Genomic DNA, 16,451 nt, shown 5'->3' with positions numbered 1-16,451 from the left:
TATCTTATAGTGACAAACGTAGGTGTGACGCCATACTGAGATAACCGCCCTGCGTCAAAAGACACAGAGTGAGCTAGGTTCAGGCCGGAAATAGGGCAAAGTTGTCTCCACAATAAAAGCAGCATAGTGTAAGGTGTACTGTAAATATCTTTCAACATACACATTGTAACTAATGTACGTACAACCCATTACTTTTAATACACTTTCAGTCTAGCAACATTGGTTAAACGTTAATAGAAGAGGTAGGCTAAATAGAGCAATTTGTCCTAATTTTGCTTATTAAATGTCTAAATTAAATGTTATTGTACAGACATTTCTAATTTGGTTTCTGTGTATCCCCATACATTCGAAAATATTTATATTTTATATTTTTCCCCTGTCTATTTCTATTTATTTTTCAACTTGTTCTCTTTATTCAAGTCATTCAAGTTTTTACTTCTGAAATGACTGTGTTCTTGTTTTTCACAATGGAAACAGACAACAGAGAACATATAAACATACTAGGCTAATAACTGACTAACTACAACTACAAATTAGAAAATCAATGATTTAATTACTAGAAATTAGCAGGTGAATAAAGCATTAGTAAAATGGTCACGAATAGGTAATTATTTTTCTAAAATGTTGCATCACCCCACGCTCGTCATCAGTAGTCCTATTTTGAAACCCCAGACCGGAAGTAGTGGAGCTATCGTTAGTAAATTTAACAGGCGATGTACAGCCAGCCAGTGGTAGCTGAAGGAATCTGCCTCACACATCGGTCTGTACAGAGAGTCTCACAGAGGGGAAACGCTCGGGGAACCAGCCGCTGAGAGAACAAGTACACAGCCTTCATTTGAGTGGGAACAGAGACCTTTATCGGCGGCGAAAGCAGGAAATTACCATGATGACAGTCCTGGGCAGCGCCGGTCGCATGATCCAATGTGAGTGTGACTGTGAGCTAAGGTAGCCTGGTCAAAGCCGCGCACGGATACCTTCAAGTTTCACGATGTAGCTCGCAATTTAAACTCGCGGAGAAAACTGTGCTCCTCTGCTTCCTTTATGCACTTTATATACTGTATTGAGTGATGGAGTGGCGTTTTTTGGTCTAACGTAGTAAAAACTCAACAACACGTTGACATTGGTATTACCGTTTCGTAAACGGGAGTTAGCTAGCTAGGACGTGGCAGCTCAACTTCCTCTCAAGACTTTCACAATATAATCCCCGCTGTCACATCTTTGTGTTTTTTTACTTCTACATCACCGCAATCAACGTAGTCTTTATTTAACGACTCCGATAATGTGTTCCTAGCCCACGATTGCAATTTGGTCAAGTCGAAATCCTAAAAGATGCTGGAAGGTGAGAATTGTTGTGCTTTTATTTTACAGATTAACCGCGGTGTTTCCGTTGCTAGCCAGTCGCTAACTGCCGTTATTTTGACGCAGCCCAACATTACTGTAGGTAACAGTTTAATGTTAATGTTACATAATGGACTTATCCCCTACTTGCGCTGCATTTAGTATCAGCTAATGACCCGTAAATAGTGCACGTGGCCTTTAACAACCCACGTTTTCACGGCGGGAAAGAAAGAACTAAACATTTATAGGGAGTTACACAATTCCAGCATTGTGAACTTGCATAATCACAGTTGGCCTCCTGGCGGCGCGTCGTGGTACTGCAGCTTAGGTTATGAAAGTAAAGAAGACCGTATCAGGCTAGAAGTCAAGGTACGAGGTGAATTGATTTAAGTCGGTGACAATAGGGGTGCTCAGCTAAATGCAGTTTGCAGATCCATTTTTAGCTGCATAATAGAAGACACACACAAAACCAAACTAAATGATGTGGTCGAAGATGAATTTAGATTCTCATAGCGTGAGGTAAGAATCTGCTCTGAAGCCTGGTGTCATATCAGAAGATAATCGTACACTCAAAACAGTCATTGTGCAATGTGCATGGTTAAAACTCTTCAGCTGTGCGGTTGCTGTATTCGGTTGCCAAGTAAACTGTAATGAAGTGGCTACTCAGAGCAGAGGCGCTGTTTGTGAACAGGCAAGGCAGGCAACTGCTTGGGGCCCCGAGTTGCCAGGGGGCCCCCGAGACTCGGCCCGAGGGCTGTTTTATGAATGTTTAAAAAATCAATTTGATGCCCCCAGGCCCCCCCCCCCCCCCCCCCCCCCGCCGCCGCCGCCGCTGCCGCTAAACACCACAATGGACATTTTGAATATAAAAAACGTTGGTTTCATACATCTTTCGTTGGCGTCAGATTATTTAGAAGATTATTATTGTTATTGTTTAGTCAGAAGGGCCCCACTGAAAATTTTGCTTGGGGCCCCAACAGACTCTAGAATCGCCTCTGACTCAGAGCTGGAGAAGGTCAAGCAAATGATACAACAACTCAATTTGCTGAGAAAGGGAAGAGGGAAACACGATAGGATTATATGTAATCATCAGTTAATATTAAAGAGGACCTATTATGCTTTTCTGCCTCCCCTTCCTTTAGTTGCATGGTTCAAAGAAAAAGGTTGCTGTTGTATTTATGTCGAGATTACCTTATTTTAAGTGTTTATGGAGCAGCTGCAATGTTGGCATAGCACCCAACAATCAAGACTCCATTCAGAAAACATCATTTTAAGTTGTTTACATGTCTTGCAGACAGACCTAAAGCACAACTTTTTATAAATCATCATTGTTATGTAGTTGCTAGTGGTGAGGTCCCGTTTGGTTTCGACACTGAACATCTTAGAGGATGAAATTGTCAGATGTGGGAAAACAACATGCTTGTCCAGTAATTATTACTTTTCTCTTATCTCTTCTTTTCTTTTTTTTGCACATTCCTGTACAACTCTTTCATCTTTATTTATCAGTCATTCCACACTTTATGTCCCTGTTTGTTTATATTTTATATAGTATAGTCATTGTTTGTTTATTGTTGTATGTGTGTACAATGTTTGCACCTTATTCGCCGAGACAAATTCCTCGTTGGTGTAAAATCTTTCTTGGTAATAAATCTAATTCTGATTCAATAGATAACCTGAGTTCTTCTTCTGATTTAGTTGCCAGGAGCGGTGTCGGCCTGAGTGTCAGGAGGCGCTCCGCCGCCGCGGCTTTGGCCCAGACTGCGACTCCAGAAACGCAGGACAACAGGTGACACCCTCACGCACACACACACCAGTCTGGCAACACGTTAAGTGGATGTAGATGTACATAAATACGATCAGTAGCTCTATGTCCCCTGCTGAAGCAGCTTCAGAGAACCCGGCACAACGAGACAACATGCTGTCATTGTCGGGCCGTTGTTGAGCATCTGTGGCGGACAGTTGCCTGGTGTTTGTCTGGTGTGGTCCCCTCCGCTCGGTACTTAAACAGCAACTCAAAGGTTCTCTGTGGAGTTTTCTTAGGTAGACACGGGACGATGTGAAAATTGTATGTCCCAATTATCCTGCCAAAATAACATCAAAATATGTTTAAAGCTCTTGAAATGGCACTAAAACCTGCTGGTACCACTGAACATTTTATCAAGAAACCAATATTTTAATGCATCACAGATAACATAAACACATCTTTTCTTAGTGAACGTTCTTTGTAGTGAAAAGAAAATAATCTTAATTAAGATTATCATAAATCCTAAGGTCTCCTGGCATAAGTGTGAGTGTTAATCATGATCCGTGCTAAAACCTTACAATATATCGTTGCATCCCGAGTCCAAGAGTGAAACTTAGTGAGTGTCGGCTGACTGACGTCGGCTTTGTAAGCCGACCAAACAAGCTAACATTAGCTGCTTGAGCTTAAGTTATTTCACTTTACACAATGAGCTAATGCTGCTTGAGGTCGGTGCAGCAAGCTAACATTAGCTACTTGAGCTAACGTTAGTTTCCTTATCTGACACGTCGAGCTCAACTTTGACTGAGAGGAAAAACATACAAGTGTTAATTTAATTTAATGAGTTGCACTACAAGCTAACATTAGCGGCAGGAACTAGCATGAATTTCACAAGATGACATGATTAAAAAAAAAACCTTGGAGTTCTGTATGTCTCTGTAACGTAATGAACAACTTTTTTTAATTTTTATTTTCGTCGCCATTTTTTAAAAATTGGTTCGTTGTTTAGCACTGCTTTCATCTTACCAACGTATCTTATTGCTTGTCTTGCATTTATGCTATTTTATTGCCGTTTGTCCTCACCGTGAAAAACAGAAGGAATCCTGCTGTAAAGGTTAAACGAGTTGTAAACGTTTTTTAACTGAATCAGAGACAGACGTGGTTGTTTTCCTTCCAAGAAATGCAAATGAGATTTACGAAAGCAAACATTAGCTACTGGAAGTTAATTACACAAGCTGAGTTGGCATGAGTTTCACCCGATACAGCAAGCTAACAACAGCTGCATTAGCTAACGTTAATATAACAAGCTTACTTTGGGTGCTTCAATTGATGTTAGCATCACGGCTGACAGACCAAGCTAACATTAGCTGCTTATAGCTAACATTTACATCACTGGCTGGAAGTACAAACGTACTTTAGGCGCTTCCACTACTTTTACATTTAGAGCTCTCAAGTTCAAATCTTTCATACGATGAAACTGGTTGAAAAGCACAACAAAAACTACATATTTGTACACATAAATATTGTGTGAGTTGTGTTTTGTGTTAGCATAATAGCATTGGCTACCAATAGTCTACAATAATCTATGCAAACGATAATGCAATGTTTTGTTATAGAAAGAATAATTGATTAACTGTTATTCGTAATCAATAAACTCAAAATATTTATTGCGTGAAGTCGAGGCATTGTTAATCATGAATTATTGATTCTGAATGTGTGGTGCCTTCAGGAAACCAAAGACCGGCATCTTGATGCTGAACATGGGAGGACCTGAGAAACTAGAAGACGTTCATGACTTCCTGCTGCGGCTCTTCATGGACACAGACCTGATGAAACTCCCCGTACAGAAGTATGTGCCATGGACACACACTAATGCAGACAGACAGACAGACAGACAGACAGACAGACAGTTAGAATATTGTCTTTATGTGAATAACTCAGTTGTTTGAACGTTTGCAGCATAATTGATATCTTTCTCAGGACAAAACAGTGCATGCAAGTCTTTTAAACCTCACATTTATCAGCATTACGTTAATAAGCAAGTGCAACATTTTGTATGAGTTTGTTTGAGGACACTAACCCTGGCCTGGGACTTGCATTAGCTGTTATACAGCTAAAAATAACATTGCAAACGCAGAGTGGAAAGCACAGCTGATATAATGATAGGCTGGACACACACACACACACACACACACACACACACACACACACACACACACACACACACACACACACACACACACACACACACACACACACACACTCACTCACTATAAGCACTTCAAACAAATGTAGTTTTGACACAATTGTTAATGGTAATACATATTACATATACACACATATGTAAAGCTGACAGACACAGAAGAGGAGAAATGGAGAAGGTTGTTGGGTCATGTTGCTCTGCTGCGTTACATCATAACTGACAGTGAAACGACTGCTGACAGGAAGTCAAATATTTGCATATACATTTGGGTACTGAGTTGAACCAGTTTGTCTTTTGGTTTTGGTGTTTTTATGTCTATTGAGAGGTGATGTCCTGCTCTGGGTTCCCTCATGGGGTCTTATTTCAGGACTATAGATACATTGGTGAACGGCGGGAGACATGCAGTATGTTTTTTTTAATCCTGTCTGAATTGTACCATGAATTACACACATGATGTTTGTTCATTTAGATAGATATTTTACTATTGTAGAGCTGACAAGCGTCACAAGAATATTTCCCTTGAGTTGAAATATTTGAACTCACGTCTTTGCATTGACTTCATGTATGTATTTGCTTCATATTTGGTGTGAACATAGCATTAAGCTTCAACAAAATTATCTTTACAATTGACAAACATCATATGTGTAGTTCAGGCACAATTCACACTGGATCAAAACATAATTTGTCTCTTGATAACCGATCATATTTTTTCCCACAATTCAGTCCCATGATGGCCGCCTCTCAATATTGATCTACTCTTATTAAATCTATTGTACTGTAATAAAGTCTGCGAGTAGCTGTGGTTGAAACTCTTAAATCTTTGCTCCGCAGTAAGCTCGGCCCGTTCATCGCCAGGCGTCGCACGCCAAAGATCCAGGAGCAGTACAGCAAGATCGGAGGAGGCTCGCCCATCAAACACTGGACCTCCATGCAGGGGGAGGGCATGGTGAAGCTGCTGGACGAGATGAGCCCGGATACAGGTGAGACGGTCCCAGAGGGATCATCCTGCCTCCTGAAGTTATTCACTTCAAATAGAGACTTTGACGTAGTTGTAGACTCCAGGAAGTCAGGTGGACTCCCTTGTTGGCAGCGCAGTGTGTGAGGTGCAGATAGTGACACAGTGAAGGAGTGTCTCTATAAACGCCTGCACACACCTCTTCACTGATAACAACCTAAAACAACGGTCTGAAAACTCATCACGCATAGTGGCATACCGACCTGAACCCTTTCACAAAATGTATTAACATTTGTTTTAGTCTGTTTTGTCTGAATGTTTAGTGAGAATTATTATTCCCTAATGCATCTTGTAACGTAGTGAACAACCGATGGCCTGTAAATAATATATTTGATGTCAGTACAGCATCATAACACAGACGGTCACAAATCACTTTCATTTATTTATTATTTGGGGAAAAACACTTACTGCCTCTACATTGCCAACAGGAGTGTACACTGCTACTGTCCTTATTACCTTTCACAATAAAAGTCCTAGACATATACACGCCAACACTGCTTACAGAGCAGCCTACATAAGCCCTATGTAGTCCCCTAGTCAATAAATATTTGAAAGGAAATATAGATACATGATGGAGTATAGGGAGTAATGAATAAGTGAGTGATTTTGGACACAACCTGTGTCTCTGCTAAAAACATAATTTTATCTGTATCTATAATCTAATTTGATCTGAGTTGCCTGAGTATATTTTAATTATTTTATTATTATCTTGTCATTTATGTATATTATCATTCATCTTGGGATTTTATTCCTCTTTGTGTACTTTGTTTTTATAAGAACTCTATGAATCAAGTTTATTTTGATTAATTTAGTGATACAAATGTGTTTTTTTTAGTCTATTTTACACGGTTGGCAGTTTTTAACGACCTATCTCATTCCTCAGCTCCTCACAAGTTCTACATCGGTTTCCGGTACGTTCAGCCGCTGACGGAGGAAGCCATCGAAGAGATGGAGAAAGACGGAGTGGAGCGAGCCGTGGCCTTCACACAGTATCCTCAGTACAGCTGCTCCACCACAGGTGACCCTCACACACAGCACAGATGCAGGACCCATCATGAAACAGGAGCAGTATGGAGGATTCTCTCTCACTCTGTTCACAAGTAGATCACATGTGCTGAATTGATTGAAGATAAAAATCGTTAGATAAAAGACTTGTGGCCGTTGGTGTCCCCACACCCAGATTGCTGTTAGCCTCTGATAAACACACACACACACACACACACACACACACACACACACACACACACACACACATACACATGATAGTACACATGGGAAAAATGGATCAGACATTATAATGAATCCCTACAAACCCAAAAGACTGATTATTTATGTGCTTCTCTTCTTTTAATTTGAAAACTGAAGAAATGAAACATATTTGTATAATGAATGTTTTTTGTCTGTTCGTCATGTAAACAGGCAGCAGTTTGAACGCCATCTACCGTTACTACAGAAACAGAGGAGACAGGCCAAAAATGCGCTGGAGTGTCATCGACCGTTGGCCCACACACCCTCTGCTGGTGGAGGTTAGACCCACCCACACACACACACCCACACACACACACACACACACACACACACACACACACACACACACACACACAGTTAGTAAGTCCACAGTGCCTGTTAGGCTCCCTCTCCTCTCACAGAGAATCAAAAATAAAATATTGGGTAATGAATTGATGAGGAGACAAAGTCGTTATAGCAACTAATGAGCTGAAAGTGGTCATGCTTGGTAATCATGGCAACTAACAGGCCTGACTGTCGATCTTCTTTCGATCTCAGCATGTGGCGCCCATGGTGGGAAGCCGTCATCAAGCTGTTTCTGCATTTAAATAAAACAGAAAATGAGGGAAAAAATGCATAAAGTACAACACATTTTCTGTGTTCACGCAGTGTTTTGCAGAACACGTCTGTAACGAGCTGCTGAAGTTTCCAGAAGAGAAGAGGGACGACGTTGTCATTCTGTTCTCGGCACACTCACTCCCCATGGCTGTAAGTACCACGAAGTACTAGTACTGGTAGTAATACTTGTACCACTGTCTGCTGACCTCCTGCTGATACTGATGGATTGATACACATACTATAAATACTACACTCTCGCTCTTCCTTTCAGGTTGTAAACAGAGGTGACCCATATCCTCAGGAAGTGGGAGCCACAGTTCAGAGAGTCATGGAGAGACTGGGACACTGTAACCCATACAGACTAGTGTGGCAGTCCAGGGTGCGTACACACACACACACACACACACACCCTAACTCTAACCTGAACCTTGAAACAGAGTCTGAACCCTCGAACAGGTCTTTGGAGGTCCGTCCCAAAGGGCTATAAATGTCCTCACTTTCCAAAAATGTCCTCTCTCGGAAGGTTGGTCCTCACAAAGTGTGCACACATGGAAGTGTTTATTTATAACACTGACATAACGGACTGTGTTGATATCAAATACACACACAGGACCTACAGACATTAGTGTAGAGATGTCAGAGCGGAAGGACAGCCTTGCTCAAGGGCACCTTGGTGGGTGTTTGCTGACACAGACGAGCAGAGGTACTGTAACAGTCAGTTTGTAATGCAGCATCATTAACCTCATTTCATCACACTTAACTTTTATTGGGTACCAGTATACTACCAGTTCCTACTGGAACAATTGTCAGAGTTGTTTTCTAGTGTTGCATCGGAGGGCACACAGTATTTACGAAACCTACATTTAAACCTGCACTACTGTATGTTTTGGCCACCAGAGGGCAGTAGAAACAAGTTATCAACAGAGAATTGAAGTTGCCTGTTTATAAGTGAGGTAAATATCCGTCTGTAGCAGACAGAAGCAGGTGGTGTGCGGTGGGTTTTTACAGTGTTTCCTCTAATAACAGCTGATAATGACACTACGAGACTGAACCACGATAGTAACGTTGTGGTCGGACGGCTAAACGACGAGCTGAAACTCACTATAGCGGTCTGTAACGCCAAGGGGAGCAGCACATTCAGCTGGCGGTTCACCAGTATGAGCGACACCTTTATCATTCACATTTTGATGGTAAAAAATATTGATGAATCAGAACTTTTCATGTACATCTGCAGGTTTCTGCCAGTAGAGGCTGAAAGGATTTTACTTGTGTGTTTGTGCAGCCGCATATTCATATTTATCTTAGTATTTACAATCCGATGCTGTACATCGCTGCAGGTCAGCTTAAACCTCTGCAGCATACATAACTATGTAGCTGCATGTTCGTCAGGATGAACTGCACTTCAGTGCTGCTATCACAGGATGTTTCTTTTCCACTGAAAGCCACAAGATGGAGCCTCTCGTCCATGTAACGCGGCAGCTGCATTACAGCAGGAACCTCCAAGTGTTTCAATATCAGCTGTTCACAATAGAGGAGGACTGGGACACCAGACGTCTTTACATACTCTTACCGGTCGAGACATAAGAAAGTTTTCTGTTATTATAGCATCATTAAATTTATGTGAAGGCATACATTTTGCTTGATGAAAATTGAGATGGTTCTAGTGAAATTGGGTTATGGGACAGTCATGTTAAATGAAGTGACTGCGTAACAAAACCTGGAAACGGACCACGTACACAAGCATCGTTTAATAAGATTAGTGCTTTCACACCTGCAGGTGGGTTCATTTGGTCCGGACCAAGGGGAAAATCCTACATTGTCTTATGTTATTTCTGCTGAAGTTGACAGTAGCTTGTTGATTTGACAGTTTTGGTGATTGTCCTCCGGCATCAGCAGGACCTACATGGGGAAATCAACTTCTGGTGACTTTCTGCAGCTTTTAAATGCTTCTGATGAGTATATTTATGTCAATGTGTTCATATCGAGGTCACCCGCTTTATTAGACTTAATGCACTGACAAAGTACACAGTGGTAACAGCTTTGACCTATTAGTCTGGTAAACTACCAGCGCTGTTGTGCATGCATGTTGATTTGCATCATAAACCCCCTTTTCAAGCAGTCTTGCTTTGGTTGTCCGGTCCAATCCAGGGTTCGGTTGACAACTCAGGATGGATTCACATGAACCCAACCAAAACACCACCCTATGAAGCCTTCTAACGTCCCCTAGTGGCTGCAGTGCTCATTACAGACAGTGTTAAAGTTTGAAAAGTGACGATTCAGCTGTTTTGAGCGCCTCACCAGTAGAGGAGTTAAACGTGGAGTTTGTCCTAAAGGTGGCAGTAAAGGGGAGGTCATTAAAATCAAAAAGGAGCATGACCATTTGCTCTGTATCAAAGGGTTGGACCAGACAGATGAACTGTTGTGTCGACACGCCCGTAAATCTCCCCGACCGTGGAACTAAACCTTGTGTTTGGTCCTCCAGGTGGGGCCCATGCAGTGGCTCGGCCCCCAGACGGACGACGTGATTAAAGGCCTGTGTGAGCGAGGGAAGAAGAACATCCTGCTGGTGCCCATCGCCTTCACCTCCGACCACATAGAGACGCTCCACGAGCTGGACATCGAGTATGGACAGGTGCTGGGGGAGGAGGTGAGGACGAGGGGAATACTTAGAGAGAGAGAGGGTTTGCTTCAGAAAGTTTGCTGTTCAGCAGGAGATGCTCCAAACTCTGACGTGACCTTGAATGCAGCAAAAGGGAGCACAGTTTTGTTTTCCTTTCATTCCCAAGCCTTAACCTTTATCTAAAAGATCATGTCCTCACTTTGCAAACATGTCCTCGCTTTGTCTCACTTTTCAAACATGTCCTCACTTTGTCCTTCCCTTTTCAAACATGTCCTCACTTTGTCCTCACTTTTCAAACATGTCCTCGCTGTTCAAACATGTCCTCACTTTGTCTCACTTTTCAAACATGTCCTCACTTTGTCTCACTTTTCAAACACGTCCTCACTTTTCAAACATGTCCTCACTTTGTCTCACTTTTCAAACATGTCCTCACTTTGTCCTCTCTTTTCAAACATGTCCTCACTTTGTCACAGGGAGTGGAAGAGTTTCACTCCAAAATGAAACCTACTGTTAATATTAACTCGAGCAATCTGTTTTTTTTTCTTTTCTTCATTATCTTGACTTTAATGATATCTGATGGATATAAAGCATTGGGCTTTGAACACCTAACCTGTTTGATTTATTCCTCCTGAACTGCGGTGCGTTTGAATGTTTAGCCCGATTATAGCAGCATGTGTGACAAGAACTTGTTGTGTGTGTCTTCAGTGTGGAGTGGAGAACATCAAGAGAGCGGAGTCATTGAATGGAAACCCTCTATTCATGAAGGTACGTTTCACACACACTGAGCCGACTCGTGTCCACAAACATCACGGGGAGGCTAAGTCCCGCCCCTTCCTGTAGACTCCTATGAGACCATCAAGGGCGAGAGACAAATCATTTTTTGATCCTGCACGAATCATGCCACAATTTTCACATTTGATGTTTGTCAATTCAAAAGATAATTTAGTTGTCCAGCTGTTGAAGTATACGACTGTGGAAATGCGTGATTAGAAAGAAGACATCCTTTAAACTGTGGTAAGTGGCTACGTGTCGGGTACCAGGATGTAACGTCACTCTTAACAGGCCTCGCTACTTCTCTCTCTTCCTGGCTGATTAAAAGAGTCGCTGGATAAAACTCATCAGGTTACATTAGTGATGGAATGTAGCTAACTTAGCTAGCTAGCTAAGCTAACGCCTGTGTTGGTGTAGTTCACTGAGCGGTTTCACACTAAACTAAATGATACTGTTAAATTATCTTTAAAATTGGCAAACATGTGGAATTCATGGCACAATTCAAACCTCATACATAAAACATGAGGGGACTGAGCCTCTAAAAACACATATAAAGTAGGTAGCTGTCGAAGTGTTGATGAATGAGTTTTACAAACTAGAACAGACTTTCAGCTTCGAGAGAAGACGATGGAGAGTGAAATGTAAAACTCAGTGGTAGGAAGGTGGAGATGATAAAAGACTGAAAAAGAGTAATGAGGAATACATAAAGGATGGGAACAGTGCAGGAAGACAGGCAGAGCTCTAATAATAGAAAAGGAGACAGCAGCAGAAGGTTTTGTGAAGTAAGTGAACTCCAGGCAGGAGATGGTCAATAAATGGATTCCTCTCTCCTTCCTTCCTTTCCTTTTGCTCTCCCTCGCCTCCTTTCTCACATCCTTCCTTCCTTTCCCGTCCGACCTCCCTCCTTCCCTTCATCCTCAACCCTGCAACCTTTCTCACAACAGTCAACTCCTCCAGCTTTGTGTGTGTGGGTGTGTACATGTGTGTGTGTGCGTGTGTGTAGGGTTTATTAAAGGAAGGGGGCAGATCAATGGGAACCTTTAGAGCTGACTACAGTAGAACTGAATCGCCCGGCTGGCTGGCTGGTCAAACCCGCCGCGTTCAGAGACCCCTCGCCAGTCTGAGAGAGAGAGAGAGAGAGAGTGTGTGTGTGTGTGTGTGTGAGAGAGGGAGTGTGAGTGTATAAATCAATATCCAGAGGATGATTAGTTGGTAGTTACTGAAGGATGGTTTCCTTGGTGTGGTTTTAGTTTCTCAGTGAGTTGCATCAGTCTGCTGCCGTCTGCGAGCAGCAGCAGCGGCTGGAAAATGAAGAAAAATACATTAATCACAATTTCTACCCGCCCTGCTGCTGTCAGGGCTTTGTCTTTTGCTAAATCCTCACTCAGACTGCAATCTTGCACAATTGTGGACTTACTGTATATTTATTTACACTTTCCAACCACCGAATTGCTACTTGAATTGTCTCTGATTATTTGTTTGTGTCCTCTCTGTTGTGGAGAGCTACATGAACACAACAAACCTCAAGTATGTGCACATATTGTTATGGAATAGCCATGACCAGCCAAACGCAGGACTCTAACACAGGTCAGGTAAAAACAATGAGGGCCGGTGGAATTCCCTGCATTCACAGCGTGTATTATGTACATTTCTAACAGTAGTACAGCAGCCGTCCTGTCATACACTTTGTTTTGCTTTTTAAACAATAGTTCAACATGGTGGGAAATGCACACATTGATGTTAATGCCCAGAGATAGATGAAAAGATTGATTCCAGTGTCATGTTTGTTGGTAAATATGAAGCTACAGCGAGCAGCTGGTTAGCTTAGCGTAGCATAAAGACTGGCAGCAGGGAGGAGCAGCTAGCCCGGCTCTTTCTAATGTTAAAAAACAAAAAAACACAGCTTTAAAGCTCACTTAGTAACACATTTTTTCCTTGTTTCCATTGTAATGCTTTGCACAACTAGACTTATCGTTTCCTGGTTGTAGTCATATTTAATTTAACTGCCAGACTGATCCTTGTAATACAAGGCCGTTACATTTCTGTAAATGAAACTCAACACTTGATATTTCAAATTAAAATGACGTACGTCATGCTGTATCATATTTTGTTTTAATTTGAAAGATATTGTGTTTTTGATGTAAAAATCTGAAGAAATGTATGTACCGTTAAATGGGTGAACAATATGACCGGGGATGTGATCCCAAAGAGTTAAAAAGACCATTTTCATTTCAGCTCCACTTTAAATATCAAACTGGTTTACATAAAAAAATATATATCTATAACTCTACCACTAACAGAAAAACACCTGCATAGCACAACTAGAGGTTAAAAACTCCACAGGCTACTTTTAACAAGCTTGTGTGCAGGAAGTGAGCTATTTGCTGCAGAGTTACACTGGTTTGAAAGCAGCAAAGTAGGAGCCAACACAAACTGTATTAGTGTGCATTAATATTGAATGTATGCCATTCGTCCCATCCAGGCTCTGGCAGACCTGGTCCAGTCCCACCTGAAGTCCAACAAGCCCTGCTCCCGCCAGCTGACCCTCCGCTGCCCGCTGTGCACCAACCCCACCTGTGGAGAAACCAAGGCCTTCTTCTCCAGTCAGACGCTCTCGTAGAACCACACCCTCTCTCTCTCTGGTGCCCTTCCTGCAGCGATGCTTCCTGTGAAGAAACTGAAGCCCTTCTCCGAAAAACAGAAGACTCACACAAACGCACACCGTCTCTCCAACAGGAGTGTCAGTTACATCGAAAACGCAACACGAACAACCGGTCAAATGGTGCCCGCGAATATGCGTTTGTTTTATCGTACCTACATGTCGGACGTAAGGAGTTCTTTAAATGTGTGACTCCATCACACAGTAGCATTTTGTATGTTTTATTAATATTAAGAGGAATAGACTATATTTAGAACCATCTGTTTATTTTTGGTTTGGGTCTTTACATGGAATTTGTATCAAGAAATAACTGACTTTAGTTTTCAGTGTGCTCCAAATTTGACAGATTGAGAATTGGCATTAATATCGTCTCGATCAGCTGAATCTTCTTGATTCGGTAAATGCCTCCCAGCGGCCGCATCGTAGCGATTAAAACACACGCCCTGATCGGGATTTGCGGATACCATTTGGTGAACATCTGTGCAGATAAACGAACTGACACTCTGCAGAACCTGCTCTCATCAAAGCTACAGGGAAAAGCCTTGCACTCTTGTTTCTTCTTTTGTTTTTTAATGCAGCTCCCATTGTTCACATTCCATTGGCTTAGACCCTGCAAACCCCCCTTTTTTTTCTTCTTGCTGGTGCTAAATGAATAACTGTAGCCCACGACGAGGACCCCACCACTCACAAGGGGTCTGGTCGGTTGGCTAGTTCCCTCCACCAGCCAGTAACCCCGCCCATTCTTCTGCAATCCCTGCAATGTGATTGGGGATTGGTGCTGCTAATGGTGCTGTTGGCTGATAGATGGACACCACTGCTCTTAACAGAGAGGAACTAAAGCTACCTGAAAGAATTGTTCAGCTACTTTAGCGATTCAAAGAAGTCACTAACCGCATTAATCCTGCATCTCTTCTCTGTTGGTGCTGTACGGATTAACAAAGAGAGAATGTTGCATGATTTCTATAGTAAATCAAAGATAAAAAAAAATAAAAACAGAAATATTTTCTTTGCCGATAGCAAATCATAACCCGAAAAAGGTAAAATTGAGCTGCTCACAAAAACCCAAAAATTTGACGGGAACAAGGCCGATCAATGAGGAGAAGGCAAATCTTGTTGGTGCAGAATAAGATGAACACAGTGAAGAGTTCAGGTTACTACAATTCAGACATGTCGAACTCTGCTGCAGGTTCAGGAGACAGAAGCTACGTCATTTTATAGAAACGATCTCCTTCAGGCTCGAGATCGAGCTTCTGTTTCTACATGTATGTAAGTGAAGGCCACGTATTCGGAATTACTCATACATTACATTTGGTTCAAGTGAGCGCTCTCACTTTCCCATCAGTCGCCATCGACATAAATTAAATGCTTTATTTTTCCTTGTCAACTGCTTCGTGTTGACGTCTATAGCTCCTCTTTGAATCCCCTCACTATTTACTCAATTAGTGACTGAGAGTCATTTTGAGCCTCTGAGCTAATTATGTGCACATACTACTGTTTATGACCAATACTGATGGAATACCTCCTTCTATTGGAAAAGATGTTGTTTTTGTTTGTTGCGACATATTTAGCAGTTAGGGGAAGCCTTTTCCATATGGTGAGCACACTGTGTAAGCCTAACAGTTTCAGTTTGATGTGATGGGACGATTCTGGTTGTATGAGAATTGTAGTTGTGATAAGAGCAGGAAACAGGGAATGCTGGAAGAGCGTTAAAAAGAGCATGGAATTGTCCTTTAATAACAAGACACAGTAGGCGTTGAATTAAAAAGATGCTGTGTAGAGAAGTAGCACGTAGAAAAGTGTAGGATTATGCCATATTCACACCAAATGCAAAGCAAATTTTCACCTTGCGTGAAGTTGACCGGAACGTTTAAGTCATCACGGATACACCAGAAAATCAAACGCCGCCGCTGTTCACATCTTTGCGTCTGAGTCTGTATGCAATCCCGATGCACGGACAGTTTGCCTGGTGTTTGGTGTGAAAACAGCTCTAGAGTTAAGTTTTAACGTAGATTAAGTTAAGTTTGCCTCAACCTCAATGCAGTTTTTTTTTTTTTTTTTTTTAACATCCACTCGCACCTCCCTGATCACATTGCAGTAATTAATTGTAAAAACCCAATCTAATTAACAGATAGGTGAGGTCGCCATCAGGTGCTACAGCTAAAGCAAATGTCTTGAAGTTCAAAGGTTTCATCCCATTTGGGATAAGACTCCCTAATTATGTTAAATATCCAAATAAAACTTTTTATGGGTAGTAACTTG

General features: G+C 41.9%; 1 protein-coding gene across 1 annotated transcript; it reads left to right on the top strand.

Moving 5' to 3' along the window:
- Positions 1-730: 730 nt before the first annotated feature.
- fech (ferrochelatase) lies at positions 731-15,213 on the top strand. The gene is made up of 11 exons (XM_084035301.1): positions 731-923; positions 3,034-3,124; positions 4,809-4,928; positions 6,114-6,262; positions 7,181-7,315; positions 7,717-7,823; positions 8,194-8,292; positions 8,414-8,521; positions 10,625-10,789; positions 11,468-11,527; positions 14,016-15,213. Exons 1-11 carry the CDS (start codon positions 884-886, stop codon positions 14,151-14,153), a joined length of 1,212 nt encoding a protein of 403 aa, XP_083891427.1. The 5' UTR covers positions 731-883; the 3' UTR covers positions 14,154-15,213.
- The last annotated feature ends 1,238 nt before the right edge of the window (positions 15,214-16,451 follow it).

The sequence above is a fragment of the Eutrigla gurnardus genome (genome assembly GCF_963514095.1).
Source record: "Eutrigla gurnardus genome assembly, chromosome: 19".
NCBI lineage: Eukaryota > Metazoa > Chordata > Actinopteri > Perciformes > Triglidae > Eutrigla > Eutrigla gurnardus.
The sequence above is the reverse complement of the archived record's forward strand: the minus strand, read 5'-3'. Positions and strand labels throughout refer to the sequence as shown.